The sequence below is a fragment of the Zeugodacus cucurbitae genome, chromosome 5 (assembly GCF_028554725.1).
Source record: "Zeugodacus cucurbitae isolate PBARC_wt_2022May chromosome 5, idZeuCucr1.2, whole genome shotgun sequence".
NCBI classification, from domain to species: Eukaryota; Metazoa; Arthropoda; class Insecta; order Diptera; family Tephritidae; genus Zeugodacus; species Zeugodacus cucurbitae.
The window spans coordinates 39,864,098-39,881,227 of NC_071670.1; the positions used below are offsets into that span (position 1 = coordinate 39,864,098).

The 17,130-nt window shown below is 36.4% G+C and overlaps 2 protein-coding genes across 2 annotated transcripts in view; one reads left to right on the forward strand and one right to left on the reverse strand.

Annotated features, from left to right (window-relative positions):
- Positions 1-17,130, reverse strand: part of LOC105215508 (uncharacterized) — a 360,283-nt gene that overhangs the window by 330,598 nt on the left and 12,555 nt on the right. Inside the window, exon 2 of the mRNA XM_054232144.1 lies at positions 6,247-6,292. The gene's annotated coding sequence lies outside the window, so the exon portion shown is untranslated. The remainder of the gene's footprint in view (positions 1-6,246; positions 6,293-17,130) is intronic.
- On the forward strand, positions 7,149-16,327 carry LOC105215509 (very-long-chain 3-oxoacyl-CoA reductase). Its single transcript, XM_011189456.2, has 5 exons — positions 7,149-7,717; positions 8,076-8,122; positions 12,989-13,064; positions 15,433-15,773; positions 15,844-16,327. Exons 1-5 carry the CDS (start codon positions 7,552-7,554, stop codon positions 16,177-16,179), a joined length of 966 nt encoding a protein of 321 aa, XP_011187758.1. The 5' UTR covers positions 7,149-7,551; the 3' UTR covers positions 16,180-16,327.

Consider the following 17,130-nt stretch of genomic DNA (forward strand, 5'->3'; position numbering starts at 1 on the left):
AATGGCTACTTCTCTCTTAAAATCCTTAAATGACTTATTTTCATTAGCGGATCTATAAAGAAGCCAGCTGTTTTGCAAGCTTGCATCAATAAGCCAAGTAAAGATGGAATACCACCATTTTTTCCTCTAAAGCTTATGCGGTGGCTTGCAACATTTTGGTCAAATCGATCTACACCCGACATAAATTTGTTGTATTGAGTTACAACGCACGGACGTGGAACTGGTATTTTCCTACGCAATTCTCTACTGTAGCGAGAGGCTGTGGATTTTGGTTCGCCACTAAAACATGTCGATGCAAGGCAGACTACCGAGTTATCTACCCGTTTAGTCAGATAAATTGACTCTTCTTTGATTTCCACGCTTTCGTAATATCCTCTTTGCTGTTTACGCAAATCCTTCTTATGTGGAATAGGCCAACTTTTTGGAATTCGGTTTTCTCGAATTGTACTGGTAGCCTGGAAACCTCTTTTTTTTTCAAATAAATCATCAATGGTATTCCAGTGAAAAGATTATCAAAGTAAAAGGATAACGGAAGTTCTTGCACCTCTTCCGAAAATTCGTCAATCATACACAAGAGTGGAGCTGCGCAAGTGCCCAAACGTTCTTCATATTTAGGATTCACCCTCGGATTCTTACCTTAGTATATTTCAAAATTGATCGTATATCCTCTAGGAGTGCAAAGAGACCAAGCTTTGCATCCGAAACGAATTGACATTCCTTTTATGAACTGTTTACATCCATGGCGACCGAAATATGCAATCATACTTTCGTCATATGAGAGATTTTGTTCTGGGTGAAAGTTTTCAGTCATTTTGGCCTTTATATGGTCAGTCAGTGGGCGTAGTTTCCAAAGAGTGTCAAACCTATCAGAACTAGCTCGGCAAACAATCGTCTAAAGCATCGTCATACGGTTCCTCGTCATTGACATCCTCTAAATTACAATCGTTAGCTTTCATTCGCGTACTATTTTCAAATACAATTTCACATCCGGCTTTAAGTTGTGCTGGGCATACATTGTCTGGAACTCCACCTTCATCCTCGCCATCATCTTCCCCACTTACATCCCCATCCTGATAAGGTGACTCGATGTAGAGTGCCTGGATATTAGTAGGAACATCGTTTTCATTACCAGAACACACTTCCTCTAAAAAATCCAAAGCTTCTTGCAACGTTAGATATACCACTGGTCTAACCTGCCTGGCGTTGCTATATGGACACATGCACAGAAAAATGCAAAAAAAACGCATTCAAATATAATTTTTATAGAAAAAAATCATTGAGAGTTATTTTATATTCCAATCACTACACAAAAACACAACTATCATAGCCCGACCGCGCGAATATTCGATATCTTAGATATACTTACTTTTCCATTTCACGTTTTTCCCCACTCCACATTTTGTATACACTTTGCAATGCATTCACGACCACGAACCAAATAAAACTGACGAGCAAATGAATGCTGCCGAAAGCGCGATCAATTACGCAACAGCCACGTGCTAACAGATAACGGTATCTGCATTCTTTGGAATTTTGTGGACATATTAAGCAAGACTATTGCGCGTTGCCATATGGCAACCCCAGGGTGATTTGGGTTAAGGAAGGAAATTTGTATGAAATTTGATTTCTAAACGCTATTGGCAATTCAAACGTTCGAGTTATGGAAGTTCCACTGTATATCTCTGGCAAAGTGAATGAATTTTCGTAAGAAACCTTTGACAAGAATAAACGTTTGACCCAATTGGACTGAAATCCCAATTCCGATAGTAGCAGATTCACTTTTAATCACCCTGGATTTGATAAGCTCTCCTGACAAAGCTTTTGCTCTTCACATTTTTCACGAGTAACGATGACTATTGCATTGCACTTTAGAGCAATTCTACTAATTCTGGTGACAGTCTGGCTCTATTCCAGTTAGGTAGACCTGGCCTTCATCTGAGTTAAAACTCTTCGCCTTGATAGGCTAGAAGGACTAATAGCCTTTTCTTTTCTAAAAAAAAAAAAAGCATTTATTATACAGGGCAGAATAAACCCTGTACTCGGATTTTCAAATTGTGAGTGAGAGTTGACTAGCATAGTAGGAAGATATTTTTTTATTAACACATATAAGCATCAAATCCGAACCATTCTAACAAAAAGACTACTCATGACTCGAAATCCACGACAATGACACCAGTTTGAGGGTTTTGAATTTACAATCGAAGTTACTTATGAACTCCTTTGGTGTGATTTAACGGTAACAACTGCATTCCCTATACAAACTAAAAAATCGAGGGGAAGAAATGGCAAGGCGCTAAGAAATGAATTGAAGTGAAATAAGTGAAAATGGCGACGCGACTTATGGGTGTCTGAGTGTGTGTGAGTATTGCCAGAGTTGTAAGAAATTATTTACTTTGCTGCATGCGCGCCGCCTTCATACTTTCACAGGCGACAAAGAACTAGTGAGCTAGACTCCAACGCGGGCAGCCACTTGACAGCAACGACATTGACAAGCGCGAACGCTGACATAGCTAACAATAACAAATGCAGACCAACAACAAAAAGTCTGGTATAAGCAACAGAGCCAGACGCGGCAAAGCAGCATCAAACCACAACACGATAATAAATTTTGCAGAAAACATTTTCAAGGATGCTGAAAGCTAATGTTATCACACAGCCCAGCAACAACAATTGCGCAGACAACAACAAGAACGAAAAAAATGGCCAACAGCGCAGAATATACATTTCAAAGGCAGGAAACTGTGGACGCACCCAACGTCCGTCCATTGCCGGAGTTCATCGGCGGATTAGTCGCTCGAACACACGTTTAGCTTGTAAACCGATATACCAACATACAGACACACATACTCGTATGCACAGCCATATGTGTGCCATGTCATCCATATCATACCATATAGGCTCACATGCCATAACAACAGCAACAACAACAACTCGTCGAGTGCGTATGCCTGAATTGTGGAATTTCGCCTATGCAAAACAGCTAATCTGCATGAGTCCCGTTTATGTGAGTGTGTGTACTAAGTGAATGCGTATCGGTATCTGCCCCGCTGTCAGCACAGCACAGCTGCCGATGGCATTTAGCTCATGTTAACCATTTTATAGGTGCACTTTATGTCGCTGTACTCGTAATTTGATGTTTATGTTTTGAAATTATGATCTCGCATGTGAGTGAGGTCGGACCTCGGTTAGCTTTGAGTTTTTAGTATTTACATAAAAGCTTTGATAGAGGGAAAACACGTACATATGTACATATGTATGCATGAATCGAGTTTAAATTCTGTAAATAAATAAAATAAGTAAGGGTAGACTAAATTCGGACAGAACTGAATGCTTAAGACATAATTTGAGCTCGAGCTTGGACAGAACTGAATGCAGAACTGAATGCTTAAGACATAATTTGAGCTCGAGCTTGAGGATTGCTCTAACTAGTGGACCTATGTATGTGTATATGCAATAGTATTTCTGATTGTACCTCACGCCCTCGAAATTGGAGCTCTTTGATTCAATACAAGATCTAAAGTTAATCCAAATGTCTATAAACTCGGTGGTGATGGAAAATTGATTTGCAAGATTTCAATTTCTTACATACCTCAGTCTTATGTCTTCGATAAAGTAGACTCTCATAAATACTTTTTAAAAATATTGAATGAGCAATAAGTCCATTTGAAACACAAAAGGAAAAATTTAAAAATTTGTAAAACGAAGTTCTAAACGAGTTTGTTCAGGGGATATTCTGTTGTAGAGGCTAGAATTTATAGTCATATATAAAGTGTCGTAAAAACAACAACCAATATTTTTACTATGCATTTTTATAACTTATTTATCAATATTAGAAGAATACAGAAAATAATTAAACAAATTAGCAGCTGATGAAATAGTGGGTCTCAATAATTTACCACGTGACCTATTCCCACGATTCCAACTCTCCTAGCAATTTGGTTGGAACTACAACTTTTTCACAAAATAGAGACTGCTTGAATAATAAAAACCAAAAAAATTTAAAAATTCAAATCCAGAGATGAAACTAGTACCAACGACAGAGACATCTATAAAATAGACAAATTTTTCAGTAGAAAAATCAGTCAGTCTAGAAGGACTTGACTTTCTAAATTTTTCAATAGAAAAATCAGTCAGTCTAGAAGGACTTGAAAACTTGATAAATTTAACCCAGCCAAAATGGATTTGAATCCTATTGTAGACGTATTCTTAAATTCAGTTGAACTTCCATAACTCGTTCGAACGTTCTCCATAACTCGAACTCTTGAATTGGCAATAGAAGATAAATTTCATACAAATTACTTTCGATAACTCGGAAGTCTCTCTAACTCGAAGGTTTTTTGTGGATTATGTTGCTTCGAGTTAGGGAAGTTCAACTGTAGTTAAACTTTGAAAATATAAAAAATAAATACATTTTTGTACTATAGAATTACCCTTAAAATTCTCAGTCCAAATAGATCAATGTCGAACGTGACAGTTTAAGAACTTCGTAACATTAAAATAATTTTGTAAAGAGGCCAATTAAGGCAAAAAAAAAGTCCACTAAATTATAATTTTGAGGACCAATCAGTAGTTTTCCGAAATAACGAATATTCGTTTTAACGAAAACCAAACGAACGAACATCGGAGATTTGTAAGTCGTCGGTTTAACGAACAACATGAAGAAGACATATGAAGAAAGAGAAGAAATCATATAATATCGAACCAGAATTAAAAATATAACTTGAAAAAAGATCAAAAGAAATGTGTGATTTAAAAAAATGTTGAATTTTATAAAAAAAGCTTAAAATTATTGATCAGTACCAAATAGTAGAATAAGAGTCAACATTGGTCCATTTTGGAGAGTTTAGCTGATTTCAATTGTTTTGTTATGGGTTTCATTTGTCCACTCCTGTACATATGCCTTCAGGATTATGTTGAAAGTTGAAATCTTAAATGTTTAAACACACACACAGATTCAAAACATAACTGTATATTATGTATATTTATATAATATTCGACCACCACTGTATGGATTGAAAACAAGATAAGCGAAGATTCGAACCTTTTTCTTTGCATAACATTGAAGAGCCACTGCAAAGCTGCAGTGCATATCAAACTGTGACTGACGTTTTTGGGGTTTCTGTGTGCGTATGTAAACAAATTATTATCCGCACCAACTTCCGTTGCATAAATTAGAGCTACACTAAAAAAGTTCGTTATATTTAATAAACGCTTACGATTTGCTTATGTTTTTTTGGTGATTATGTATTGTATTATAGTAATATAAAGATAATGGAGTACAAGAAGCACGAAAATTATTGTTTAAAGAAATAATGAAAGAAATTCAAAAAAATTAAGTTTTTTAGAATTCATATTGGGAACTTAAAGATTTGTTGAATTATGTCATTCAAATTTGGAAAATCATATTTTTAATAAAAAAAGGAAATACTGTATAAGGTCCTAGCTAATTATTATTAAAGAATTACAGTGGAACTTCCATAACTCGAACTTCTATTACTCGAAGATCGCCATAACTCGAACTTTTGAATTTTGCAATAGCGTTTAGAAGTCAAATTTCGTACAAATTTCCTTCTATAACTCAAACTTCCTTATCTCGAAGTTCTCCATAACTCGAACTTTTGAATGGGCAATAGAAGTCAAATTTCATACAAATTTCCTTCCATAAATCGAACTTTTCGACCAGGGTATAATTAAAAAATTTAAAATTTTACTATCGAGGCATGATTTTAAAAGAGTCTATATCGTATGGACGTGAACAAAAAATATGATATTACACTTATGGATTTCATAAATCATGTAACAAAGGCATGGTATACAGACGTCAAGAGCCAAATAATAGAAAACTGTAACAGTTAAAATTACAGAATTTATGTTTTAAGGTTATAATACTTTATGCAAAGTAAATAAATAAAACTGGGTTTAAACCTATAGTTTACAGGTTTTTGAAAAATTTGATGTTTTAATGAAAATTCTATAACTCGAAGTCTCTCTAATTCGAAGTTTTTTTGTGGATTATGGTGATTCGAGTTTGAGAAGTTCCACTGTATTTGATTTGGTGAATATTATAATCAAAAGCATTAGAACTTTCCAGCGACTGCACAAATGACATTACAAACACATTTTATACAACAGCACTCTTGAATCTCCCACACAGGTGATCGATTTAACGAGACGAACATGAAATGTTGCATATAATTTAAATTCAAATATTGAAATTCATAATAAAAGTATTTATATGTCGCTTACGGTACTCTCCTCAAAATTTTTCAGCCCTCCTTGTAGAGAATTTAACCTAAAAAGAAAATAATAAAAGATTTAGAACTTTTATATGTTATTTATAATAGTAGAAAGCATATTAAGTATAATTTCAATTAATTAGCGAGTTAAAAGTGGCGAATCGAAGAACAACTGATATAAATTACATAGACTGAAATAATAAAGAAGAGATGGAATAGCTCTTTATACTTTAATGAGTTATACGCAAACTTGTTGTTGCTGTCAAATTTTTTTTTTTAAGAGAGCAGAGCTCAAACTTCGCGAGCTGAGGTTTTGCGAATCGAAAACAACTCTCGTATACTTAAAAAAATTTAAAAAAAATTAATTTAACACAAATAAAGGTTTAATTCCATGAAATTCAATAAATAGCTTACAATATCTAATTATTCAAAAAAATTATGTGATCATTCTTGCAACGCACTGTACATATATTAGTGGCAACGTGCGCGACATACAAATATGTGAATATTTATGCACAGCGACACGCCATCCATGGGGTGGACTCAAAATACATGCGCACAACTCTCTGTGTGTGTGTGTGCGCAGCGATAGTGGTGCGATATAGATTTGCTGGCGAGCGCAGAGAATTTCCGCGCCGCGCCAACAACATATGAATGAAAGCGATTACACAAACACCCGTCGTAGGGACGACCAAATAAAGAGAAGCAACGACCGAAAGCAGCTGAAAAGTGTACTCGCACAAAATAGTGCGCCAACAATGATTTCCATACCAATCGCACATAGTACGCGTATGTAGATATGTAGATATGTGGGTATGCAACCACGAGTATGTGTGCCACAATGCTCGTAGCGAATCGCCGAGTTCAGCACTTTAGTTCAATTAAACAAAATATAGCGACAAAACGCTTACAATTATTGAGTACACCGGCTGCGAGCGCATATGGTAATGCATAGAATACTGAAGAACTAATATTCGAAAATAAAAAAAATATACAATTGTGCTTGTAAATGTGACGGACGAGCGTTGCATGCATATGACTTTTCGACGCTGCTCAATATCATCGATTTTTCAAATTTTTTCCCGAGCTACACACAACCTGGAGCGCAGTACACGGCATTACGGAAACGCACATTGACGAAGGCGCACGCGGAATTGTGTTTGCAGAAAAAAAATTTCGAAGTGAAAAGTTAAAAATTCACAGAGTTAGCTTCCCACTGCTGACCCAAGTGCTACTGGTGGAGCAGTCTACAAATAAGAATAAAATAAATAATAATAAAAAAAAACAGAAATAACAGTTTACTCGCCCTTCAAAAATGGCATTGGATAATATAACGGCGTTCCAGTTTTTCGGCAGTGTCGCCCTCGGGCTTGTGGGCTTCAAAATTGTCAGCAAATTGCTACCATGGGCTTATGTAAATATCATTGGACCCGCACTATTGGGACCAAAGTTGAATATACGTCGCATGGGCGGTTGGGCGGGTTAGTTTTGAGTCACCATTGGCGTACACCATTGTTTGATAAGATGATAAGCAAAGCAAAGATATACGCGGATACTATAAACTTTTGACAAGAGAACCAGTGTTTAATATCGAAAATTACTACAATGAAAAAAATGTGTATATTACAGCAGAGCTGGCACTCTGTTGTAGAAAGAAATTAATTAATTAATTCTCTTTTTAATACAGATTAATTAAATAGTTGAATAACAAAAAAATGTAATTTCTACATAGTCTATTTTGTCAAAAGTGCGCGTATCTATGCTTCATTTTAATTGCATGCTTCTTATCAGCTTCGCATTACTTTTTTATTAATCAGCTGTTTTTCGCTTCTCTTATAGTGATCACTGGTTGTACTGATGGTATTGGAAAAGCTTATGCGAAAGCGGTATGTTATGCGATTTTTTTTTTAATAAATTAATGAGATTAACATTATTTAAATTCTACATAGAAATTTCTAAAGTGAGATAATAGAAATTCGGACGAATGTTATACAGATAAATATTATTACGATTATGATAAGAAAAAAAATCTTTATGTGGATATACATCATACATATATACAGTGTTGTTCTCAAATAACATTTAAGCTACTCAGTACTCATACTATTACTCATACGATTTCAAAATTTACGTTCTATTATATAAGTTCGATCGGGTGATGGCGTTAAAAAGATAAGATTTAATATTCAAAAACTCTTCTCAGACAGTTTTGTGATTTCTTAACTCGGTAATGTTTGATGAACGGTCAGAAAGGTCTTGCTATGTGCGATTGTCAGAGAATCAACTACTATGAGCTACTCACTTACAGCCAACATCTTAATTTGGACCTATACAGTCAACAATTAGACCATCTGAAGAAAGAAATCGCCCAGAAGCGAACAGCTTAATCTATTAGAAGTGAAATAATTTTCCATCAAGACAACACTAGCCCGAACACGTCGTTATCGACTCGCCAGAAACTCCGGGAGCTCGATTTTGAAGTTCTTGAGTTTCCACTTTTTAGTCCGGACGTGACACCAAGTGATTACTACCTGGTAAAAAAAGTCGCAAGTTCGGGTTTTTTGTGGCATTATAACATTAACTACAAAATGGTAGCCCTTAACCAAATATTTCACCTAAAACGAATCATTTCAACAATTTTTTGTAAAAATAGTGGATTTTTTTACTGTGTATGTATGTGATTGGCGTTCAACCGTTTAGCCGGTTATAGCCGAATCGATGAGAGTGCGCCACTCCTCTCTTTCCTTCGCAGTTCGGCGCCAGTTGGAGATTCCAAGTGTAACCAGGTCGCTCTCCACCTGGTCCCTCCAACGGAGTGGAGGCCTTCCCCTTCCACGGCTTCATCCGGCGGGTACTACATTGAACACTTTCAGAGCTGGAGTGTTTTAGTTCAATCGGACAACATGACCTAGCCAGCGTAGCCGCTGTCTTTTTATTCGCTGAACTATGTCAATGTTGTCGTATAACTCGTACAGCTCATCGTTCCATCGTCTGCGGTATTCGCCGTTGCCAATGTTCTGAGGTCCGTAAATCTTGCGCAAAATTTTCCTCTCGAAAACTCCTAGTGTCGTCTCATCTGATGTTGACATAGTCCAAGCTTCTGCACCATAAAGCAGGACGGGAATGATAAGTGACTTGTAGGGCTTGAATTTGGTGCGTCGAGAGAGGACTTTACTGTTCAATTGCCTACTCAGTCCAAAGTAGCACCTGTTGGCAAGAGTTATTCTGCGCTGGATTTCGAGGCTGACATTGTTGGTGTTGTTGATACTGGTTCCCAGGTATACGAAATTATCTACAACTTCGATGTTATGACTGTCAACAGTGACGTGTGAGCCAAGACGCGAGTGCGCCGACTGTTTGCTTGATGTCAGGAGATATTTCGTCTTGTCCTCATTCACCTCCAGACCCATTCGCTTCGCCTCCTTGGATTTTTTTACTAGACCTTTCAAAATTCAGAATCCAACAAGTTATTAACCGCTTCGGAATAGCTCTTGGAACAACCGTCTTTAGAACAAATATTGGGGTTAGTTGAATGTGCTTCCTGGGACTGGCTATTAGTCAGGCACTTATCCCAATCAACCACTGCTGTAATAATAGTAATATATTTGAAAAACTACGCTAGAAGACAACCTTTACTATAACCATATAGATCAATTGTAGGTCCTATCCTGAAACCCCATAATAACAACTATATTAACGATAGAATGAGTATTATTAAGAGTTAACATACAAATTAGGAATTTGAAAATAATAAAAGCAAGAACAGCCCATACTAAAAACAAATATTTAAGTATAAATAAAAAAATAACATCGGAATCCCCTTTAATTGTATGGCTTGTTCCACCACTGCTTACTTGTGCATATACGATTAAGTTCTATTAAGCATTCCAAATCCAGTGCGACACCGCTAACCACGGATCAAGTAATGCAGGCGAAAATTAAAATTAATGAATTGTTTTCCCCTCAATACAATTCAAGTGCTTGCAGTCTATGCAAATTTTGAAAGCAAATAAGCGAAGTTCACTTAAATACTTAGGCTGTAGTTTTCGCCGTCATGGCTCGACTCGCCACTGTCAATTATACTATTTCCAATAAATGCATGCTTATTTAGTACTTATTTTTCGTCGCTTTGTAGTTGAGTATACGCTGAACTTAAGGGGCCTAAATTGTAATTCGAAACACGTCCCATAGGTGACGATGTTAGGTTTTGTTGTTCTAGCTGTATTATTGCCATATTTGTGCATACGCCTAGTCTCCTACGCATCGACGCATTTTAATGACAAAAAATTATAAAAAGTTAAAAAAGTTATTAAAAAAAATTAAAATGATAAGGTATATGAAAAGGGGGCTCTAAAAACAACTTATTGACAACTTATTCCTACAATTTTTATTTGAACGCTGATAAATACCAGCTTAAAAGCGTTGAAATCATATTTAATACATTTTTTTTTATATCAATGAGAAGCTATCCAACTATCGTATGAAATGATAATCACAGATTGGAAATCGGGGAGCCATACCCCAGCACCGCCTCGAGTTTAGTCCATTTCCAGACTTCTCAAACCAAGAACACCGTTCCTTATACAGAAGGCAAACTTCTGCCGACATCAACTAACTTGCTACCGTACCTGCGAAAGGACATTTTCACTGCCTTTCGCGGCAGACGATTCCGTCAACGCCGGCAGTGACCCTCCCGGGACACTGTCCGTTTTTAAGCCGGTTCCGACTTTCCTTCTTCCTCGTCCGTTTTTGTAGGTTCAATAAAATTAATTTTTAACGGGTCTCCACTCAAAGCCGCTATCCACCTCCCGGAAGGTAGTCGCCTTTAATGGTCCCACGGTTAACTCGGTTAAGAGGTCATAGCAAGGGTTGACGCCCGCCCTTATGAGGCAACCCGTTCAGAGCGGACCAGCACAAACAGGGAGTCTTCTCAAACTACACCTCCCACGCCAACTTAATGATGACGAGAGATGAACGTACTCTGAGGCCTGCCAGAGTTTTAACGGGACGGAGACCTTGGCATTAAGCCACCAGCCATTTTTGAAGGGTGTCACCCCCGCATATTTAGGTAGCGGTATACCACGACCACCAGTTTCAATCAATTCCAAAACAATCCTAATTCATTGTCCGTGTCGGTCTAGAAACAAAGTCCGTGAAGGCTGCAGGTCATTTAGCGTTACCCAGAATGTAACGCTAGGAGGCGACCCACTTTATGGTACTCAGTTTGGTTAAGGAATCTTCCAAATCAATTTCATATTTTTGGCCAAATTAAAATGATATAATTAAGTGAAGATCTAGTAGTTTTTGGGAACTAAATGCATTGAGATGGGATAAGTCATATATTCTTAGAAGTTTTCTTTATGCAAGCTGCTCAAATTAGTTAAATCGTTTTATAACTATGAAAATTAACAGCTCATAGTTTGATAAAATTACAAAAAGAGCATTCATATTAGGTTTGCAAATATTTCCCTTCCGCTTTTTTGCTCCTAATGCAATGCTTTATAAAAAGTGTTATAGTGATCGCAGGCGTTCATTCGGTCCAGAGGGTTATTTTGCGTCAAATCATGCGGCACCCAAACATCAAGCTTTTTTGTGTATCCAGCCTTCTGCAGATGGTTTAAAATGGTTCGGTGACTAACTCTCATCTCCTGGTCGATGCCACGAGATGCCACATGCCGGTCTAACTCGATGTTTTCCATGATTTGTTCGGTAATCGTCGTCACAGGTATTCCGCCGGCTGGCTTATCCATGATGTTGTTTTAACCCGCTCTGAATCGTCGAAAACATTTCTCCGCAGTTCGAAGTGATAAGAGTACCATCCCTCAAAACACCATTAATCTCACGGAACGTTTCTCTAGCATAATGTCGTTTTGTAGGTTATTCCAAGTCTCATACTTCCAACAACCTCGATAACGGTCTTAAGATTAACACTAGTGAAAGACATTTATGATTTTAAAATTATCTCACAACCAACTAGCGATCTCTCAACAAAACATTTCAGATTGATCAAAAAAAATTTTACATTTTTTATAAGTAACATTTTAACAAATAATGATCTAGGCAGAATTAGGTTAGGTTAGGATAGGTTAGGTTATCATACATAACAACTCACTAAAAAGGGCGACCAGAGAAATAACAAATCGAAAACTGCAATTTTACACCCAATTCAATTATGCAATTTTTCAAAGGCATATCACTCCAACAGTTGTTTTCAATGTCAAGTACACATAACTGCATTTGCGTGAAATGATTTAGCTAAACAGTAAAAGAAAATAAAAACAGTTTCTTTGGCAAATATTAGCAAATCTAACAACAAACTTTACGTAAATGTGCGCTGACAATGCAAAAACGTAACAGTCAGATGATAGATGCACTCACCGACGCAAGCGCAAAACCCCACACGCACACACACACACACATGCAGACGAAAAAGTGTAATGCAATTAAGTCAAGCAAAAAAAATATATACATAATATGTGCATAAGTAATGAATTGGTATTAAACTTTAGCAGTATTTGCACACATACATACATGTATATATATACTACAAAGGGCATTGAAGAGCACTAGTGTTAAAAGTCATTAGGCTTTTTGAGAAAGCCAAAGTACAGCCTTAATTACATATTGACTGTGTATATTTGCAAAATAATCGCTTTTTAGCATCAATTAATCATTGTTATTGGTTTTTATTTATTTATTTTATAATTAGTAGCTGATTTATATGTATTTTATTTAATTTTCATTTATTTCAGCTCGCGAAGCAAGGATTCAGCTTAGTGTTGATCAGCCGTACATTGAGCAAATTGGAAGAACTAGCGAAGGAAATCGGTAAGTACAGCTATTATTATAAAAATGCCTAGAAGATTTAGTCAGTGTTTTTAAACACTTTCGGGACAACTAGATCACTAGAAAAAAAAACAAGAAAAAATCCGAAAAAAATATAGAGCTCGCTTTTAAAGTAACATGAGGCTGACCTCGCGACAAGTGTCACGTAGAGTCCCACTTGGACAGCAAAAGGTCCCATTGTGATGCCAAAAAACAACTAAGTAATACTCTCCATACTTCCGTAATGGATCTCGGTCGCGAAGATTTTTGAATCATTTATCAAATATAAAGACTATTTTCACGTACTGCCCATTGTAAAAGAACTGGAGACGAGTCGAATATTCTTATCTAGTGGCAATACACGGAGGATAATATTCACCAAGCGGCGAATGATTCGCTGAATTATTGATATAGCGAAAAATGTTTACAGGCATTTTATGATTACAGCACGAGACGTGTTCAAAAAGTAACGGGAAATTTAAAATCGAGTTTCGGGATAGCCTTTGGTTCTTTCAGTGCTCATATGCTTGTAAAACAACGATCCTTAAAGGTTCTCTTTATTTTTGGAAATAGAAGTCATGTCTGGCGAATAAGGAGGCTGGGACATCATTACAGTTTTGTTTTTGGACAAGAATTCACGAAATGATATGATAAATCAAAGTTCTTTAAGAACTCAGGATTTTCTTCTGAGGTCTGTTTTATATTATACTGGCTGATCCCGCAGTCGTTACCATGCGTGAAAGTATTTGTTTTGAAAAGTAAAGAGTGTTGTTGAGAAGTGTTATTTTGCGATTTTTCTACATATTTTCCACGTAACGCAGCATGATAAACAACATTCTTTGTTTTCTGCTCCACTGCGTAAATGTACAGAGAAGATGGTTTTCCAACTCGTGAACCCTGCACGTATAGCTCGCAGTGTGAAAACATGGCATTTCCAAATTTACCACACATTTCCAGCGACTGTCTTTTGTGACTGTTGATTGACATCGCATATATTAGACCCACTGGAAACTGAATACGTTTGAACTGAAATGGCGAATCTTTGGAACTCAAAGGAATTCGTGAAATCAAGCATTCTGTCCCCTTGTAAGTCCCTTTCAAAATTCTTGCAACTATCACATGCGTCACAATCAGTCAGGTTCAACTACAGAGTTTCGGCGCATGAAGATTGTGAACTATAATAATGACCCATCCAACTTTGAGACGCAAAGGATGCGGTGGCATGACAGACAAATCCAAAGAAATTCTTCTGGATAATTCACGGCTTTGTCTTCAATTTCATCACAATCGATGGACTTGTATGAACACAAATCTTCCGGAATTTGACTTTGAATCGTATAGTTTAAGTCATCGACATCGGTATTTTTGGCAGCTAAAATTGCGCGTGTGCTCAACCAATCGTAGTTACTTATAATTTTGGCCAATGTATTTAGATATACATTCGTGATGGGTTCATCTTTCGTTGAAGTGAATTGACAATTGGCAGGTGGAATTGATATCAAACCATTGAAAAATCTACCGGAATTTGCCCATTCCCAACTTTTAACAGTTCTTCTGCGGTGCTATCCTATTGCAGGAACTCTCGCATATTCATGGTCAATCGTGTGGTTTTCACGTACCGCCACAAATACGATGACTCGAGACATGCATTCAATTCATCCGCCGTTGTTGATTTTGGAATAATAGGAAGTATTTGTCGAAAATCGCCTGCTAACGTATAGCCTTCCTCGATAAATGGACTATCCAACACAAAAAGAATTATTCAATTCGAACCAGTAGTTTCGGAGATTAGCGCGTTCAAACAAACAAACAAACAAACTCTTCAGCTTTACAATATTAGTATAGATTTATATAAAATTGAGATACTTTGACACATGTTCCTTGGGACCATAGAAGGAATGCTATTGAAAACGAGCGGAATCGGACCATTGCCACGCCCACATAATTGTGAAAACCGAAAACCTATAAAGTGTCATAACTAAGCCATATATAAAGTTATAAACGTAAAATTGGGTACAAAGGATCCCACTGGGAAGGAACATGTCTGGATGTAATTTTTAGGGTTTTCAAAAATACGATGGGCTTTTTAGCTTAATATGTGAGATATCTTAACAAAATTAAGTGAGCATATAGTCTTGTTTATAGTGTAGCTTAGTGGTGAAAATGTGTTAAATCGGAGCAGGAATTACGTCAACCCTCATACATGATGATTTTCGTTATCCTTTTGGACTTTATGGCAAATATATGGGCCAAATTTTGTATTATCTAAATAAATTGCGAGAGTATAAAATGTTCGGTTGCACCCGAACTTAGCCTTTCCTTACTTGTTTTAATATATAGTTTTTAAATATTGCTTTTTTGTACATTTCAGAAAATGAGTATAAAGTAGAAACCAAAATCATCGATGTTGATTTCCAAAGTGGCGTTGAAATTTACGATAAGATCAAGGCGCGTATTGAAGGTCTCGACATTGGCGTGCTCGTGAATAATGTCGGTATTTCTTACCCACACCCAGAGTACTTCCTCGATTGTTACCAACAAAATCCGAAATTCTTGCTCGATATCGTTGCGGTGAATATACACTCTGTGACGCATATGTGCGCCTTGGTTTTGCCCGTGATGTTGAATAGAAAGAAAGGCGTAATCATTAATTTATCGTCGGGAGCCGGAAGTATACCAAGCGCACTGTTAACCGCATACAGTGCAACTAAGGTAAGAATAAAAATAACAAGTTTTGAAATCCTTTATAAAAAATCTTCCGCTTTTTTCTATCTTTTTGCAGGCTTTCGTCATTAAGTTTAGCGAGGATTTGCAAACGGAATATCGCGCTAGTGGTATCACAGTACAATGCCTCAAACCGGGCTTTGTTGCAACCAAAATGAGCAAGATTAAGAAGGCGAGCTTTATGATCCCAACCCCCGACACCTATGTGGCATCAGCGCTTCGTATTTTAGGTTATACTACGACAACGGCCGCTTATTTACCGCATGAATTCATACAGATAGCCTGTGCAGTCATGAGATACGCAACGTGTGAACCCTTCGTATCCAATTTATTTTTCAAACACTTATTGAGTTTGCGCAAGCGAGCTTTAAGTCGTGCGAGCCAAAAGAAATAGGAAAAGATAATGCTTTTTTTATAAAACTAATATAATTGTTTGCTTTTAATGTAACCTCTAAATTCAATGTGTCATTTATCTTAGGAACAATTAAATTAATTTTTTTCCAATGACGATAAATAAAAATTGCACAAAATTATGAAAATGATATGATCGTATACATACATATTTACATAGACGAAGTAGAGATTTAACTGTATCCAGTCAGAACCAACAGAAAAGATCTGCAAAAGCAATCTTAACACTGGCTTGATAACCTCAGGACAGAGCAGTTGGTAGAACATTGGCTTTTTGTGAAGAATTCTGGGTACGTGGATACTTCTATCTGTTCCAGAGATACTACTCTTAATGGCGAGAAACCCTAACGTTCAAAAAATATAGGACCTTAGAATATAGATTGAATGTGGAGTGAGACAAACAGTTCATTATTCAATTTCAAACCCCAATGATTTTATGACTTAAAAATCGGATGAGGAGGATAAAAAAGACTTGAGTTTAATAGTAGGAAAGAAAGATGATCTCATAAAACTCAACTCATAAAGTTTCTATTTGTAAGATAATGTGGATAGAGTTTTTATTTTTAAAGTTAATATTTTTTAGACTATAATATTATAAAGTACAATAATTAATAAAAAACACAAAAATAAATAAGTAAAATAGTCTTACAATTTTAAACCAAATAATATTAAACACATTTTAAAATAATAAAATTCAAAAAATATATGTAATGAACAGTTTATTCATTTATTTATATTCAGAAACACCCTGTGCCAAACAATGTCTGAAAACAGTTTGCACCAACTGTATGCACAGCTGATTGTACTGACAGCTAACTATGGATTGACATTTCATTTCCCTGTTTTTCTGTTCGTGTGTAGCGCAAGTCGCAACTAAATAAAGTGTAAGCAATTGTGTGGAATTTAGTGAAAATATATTAAACATTCATCTAAT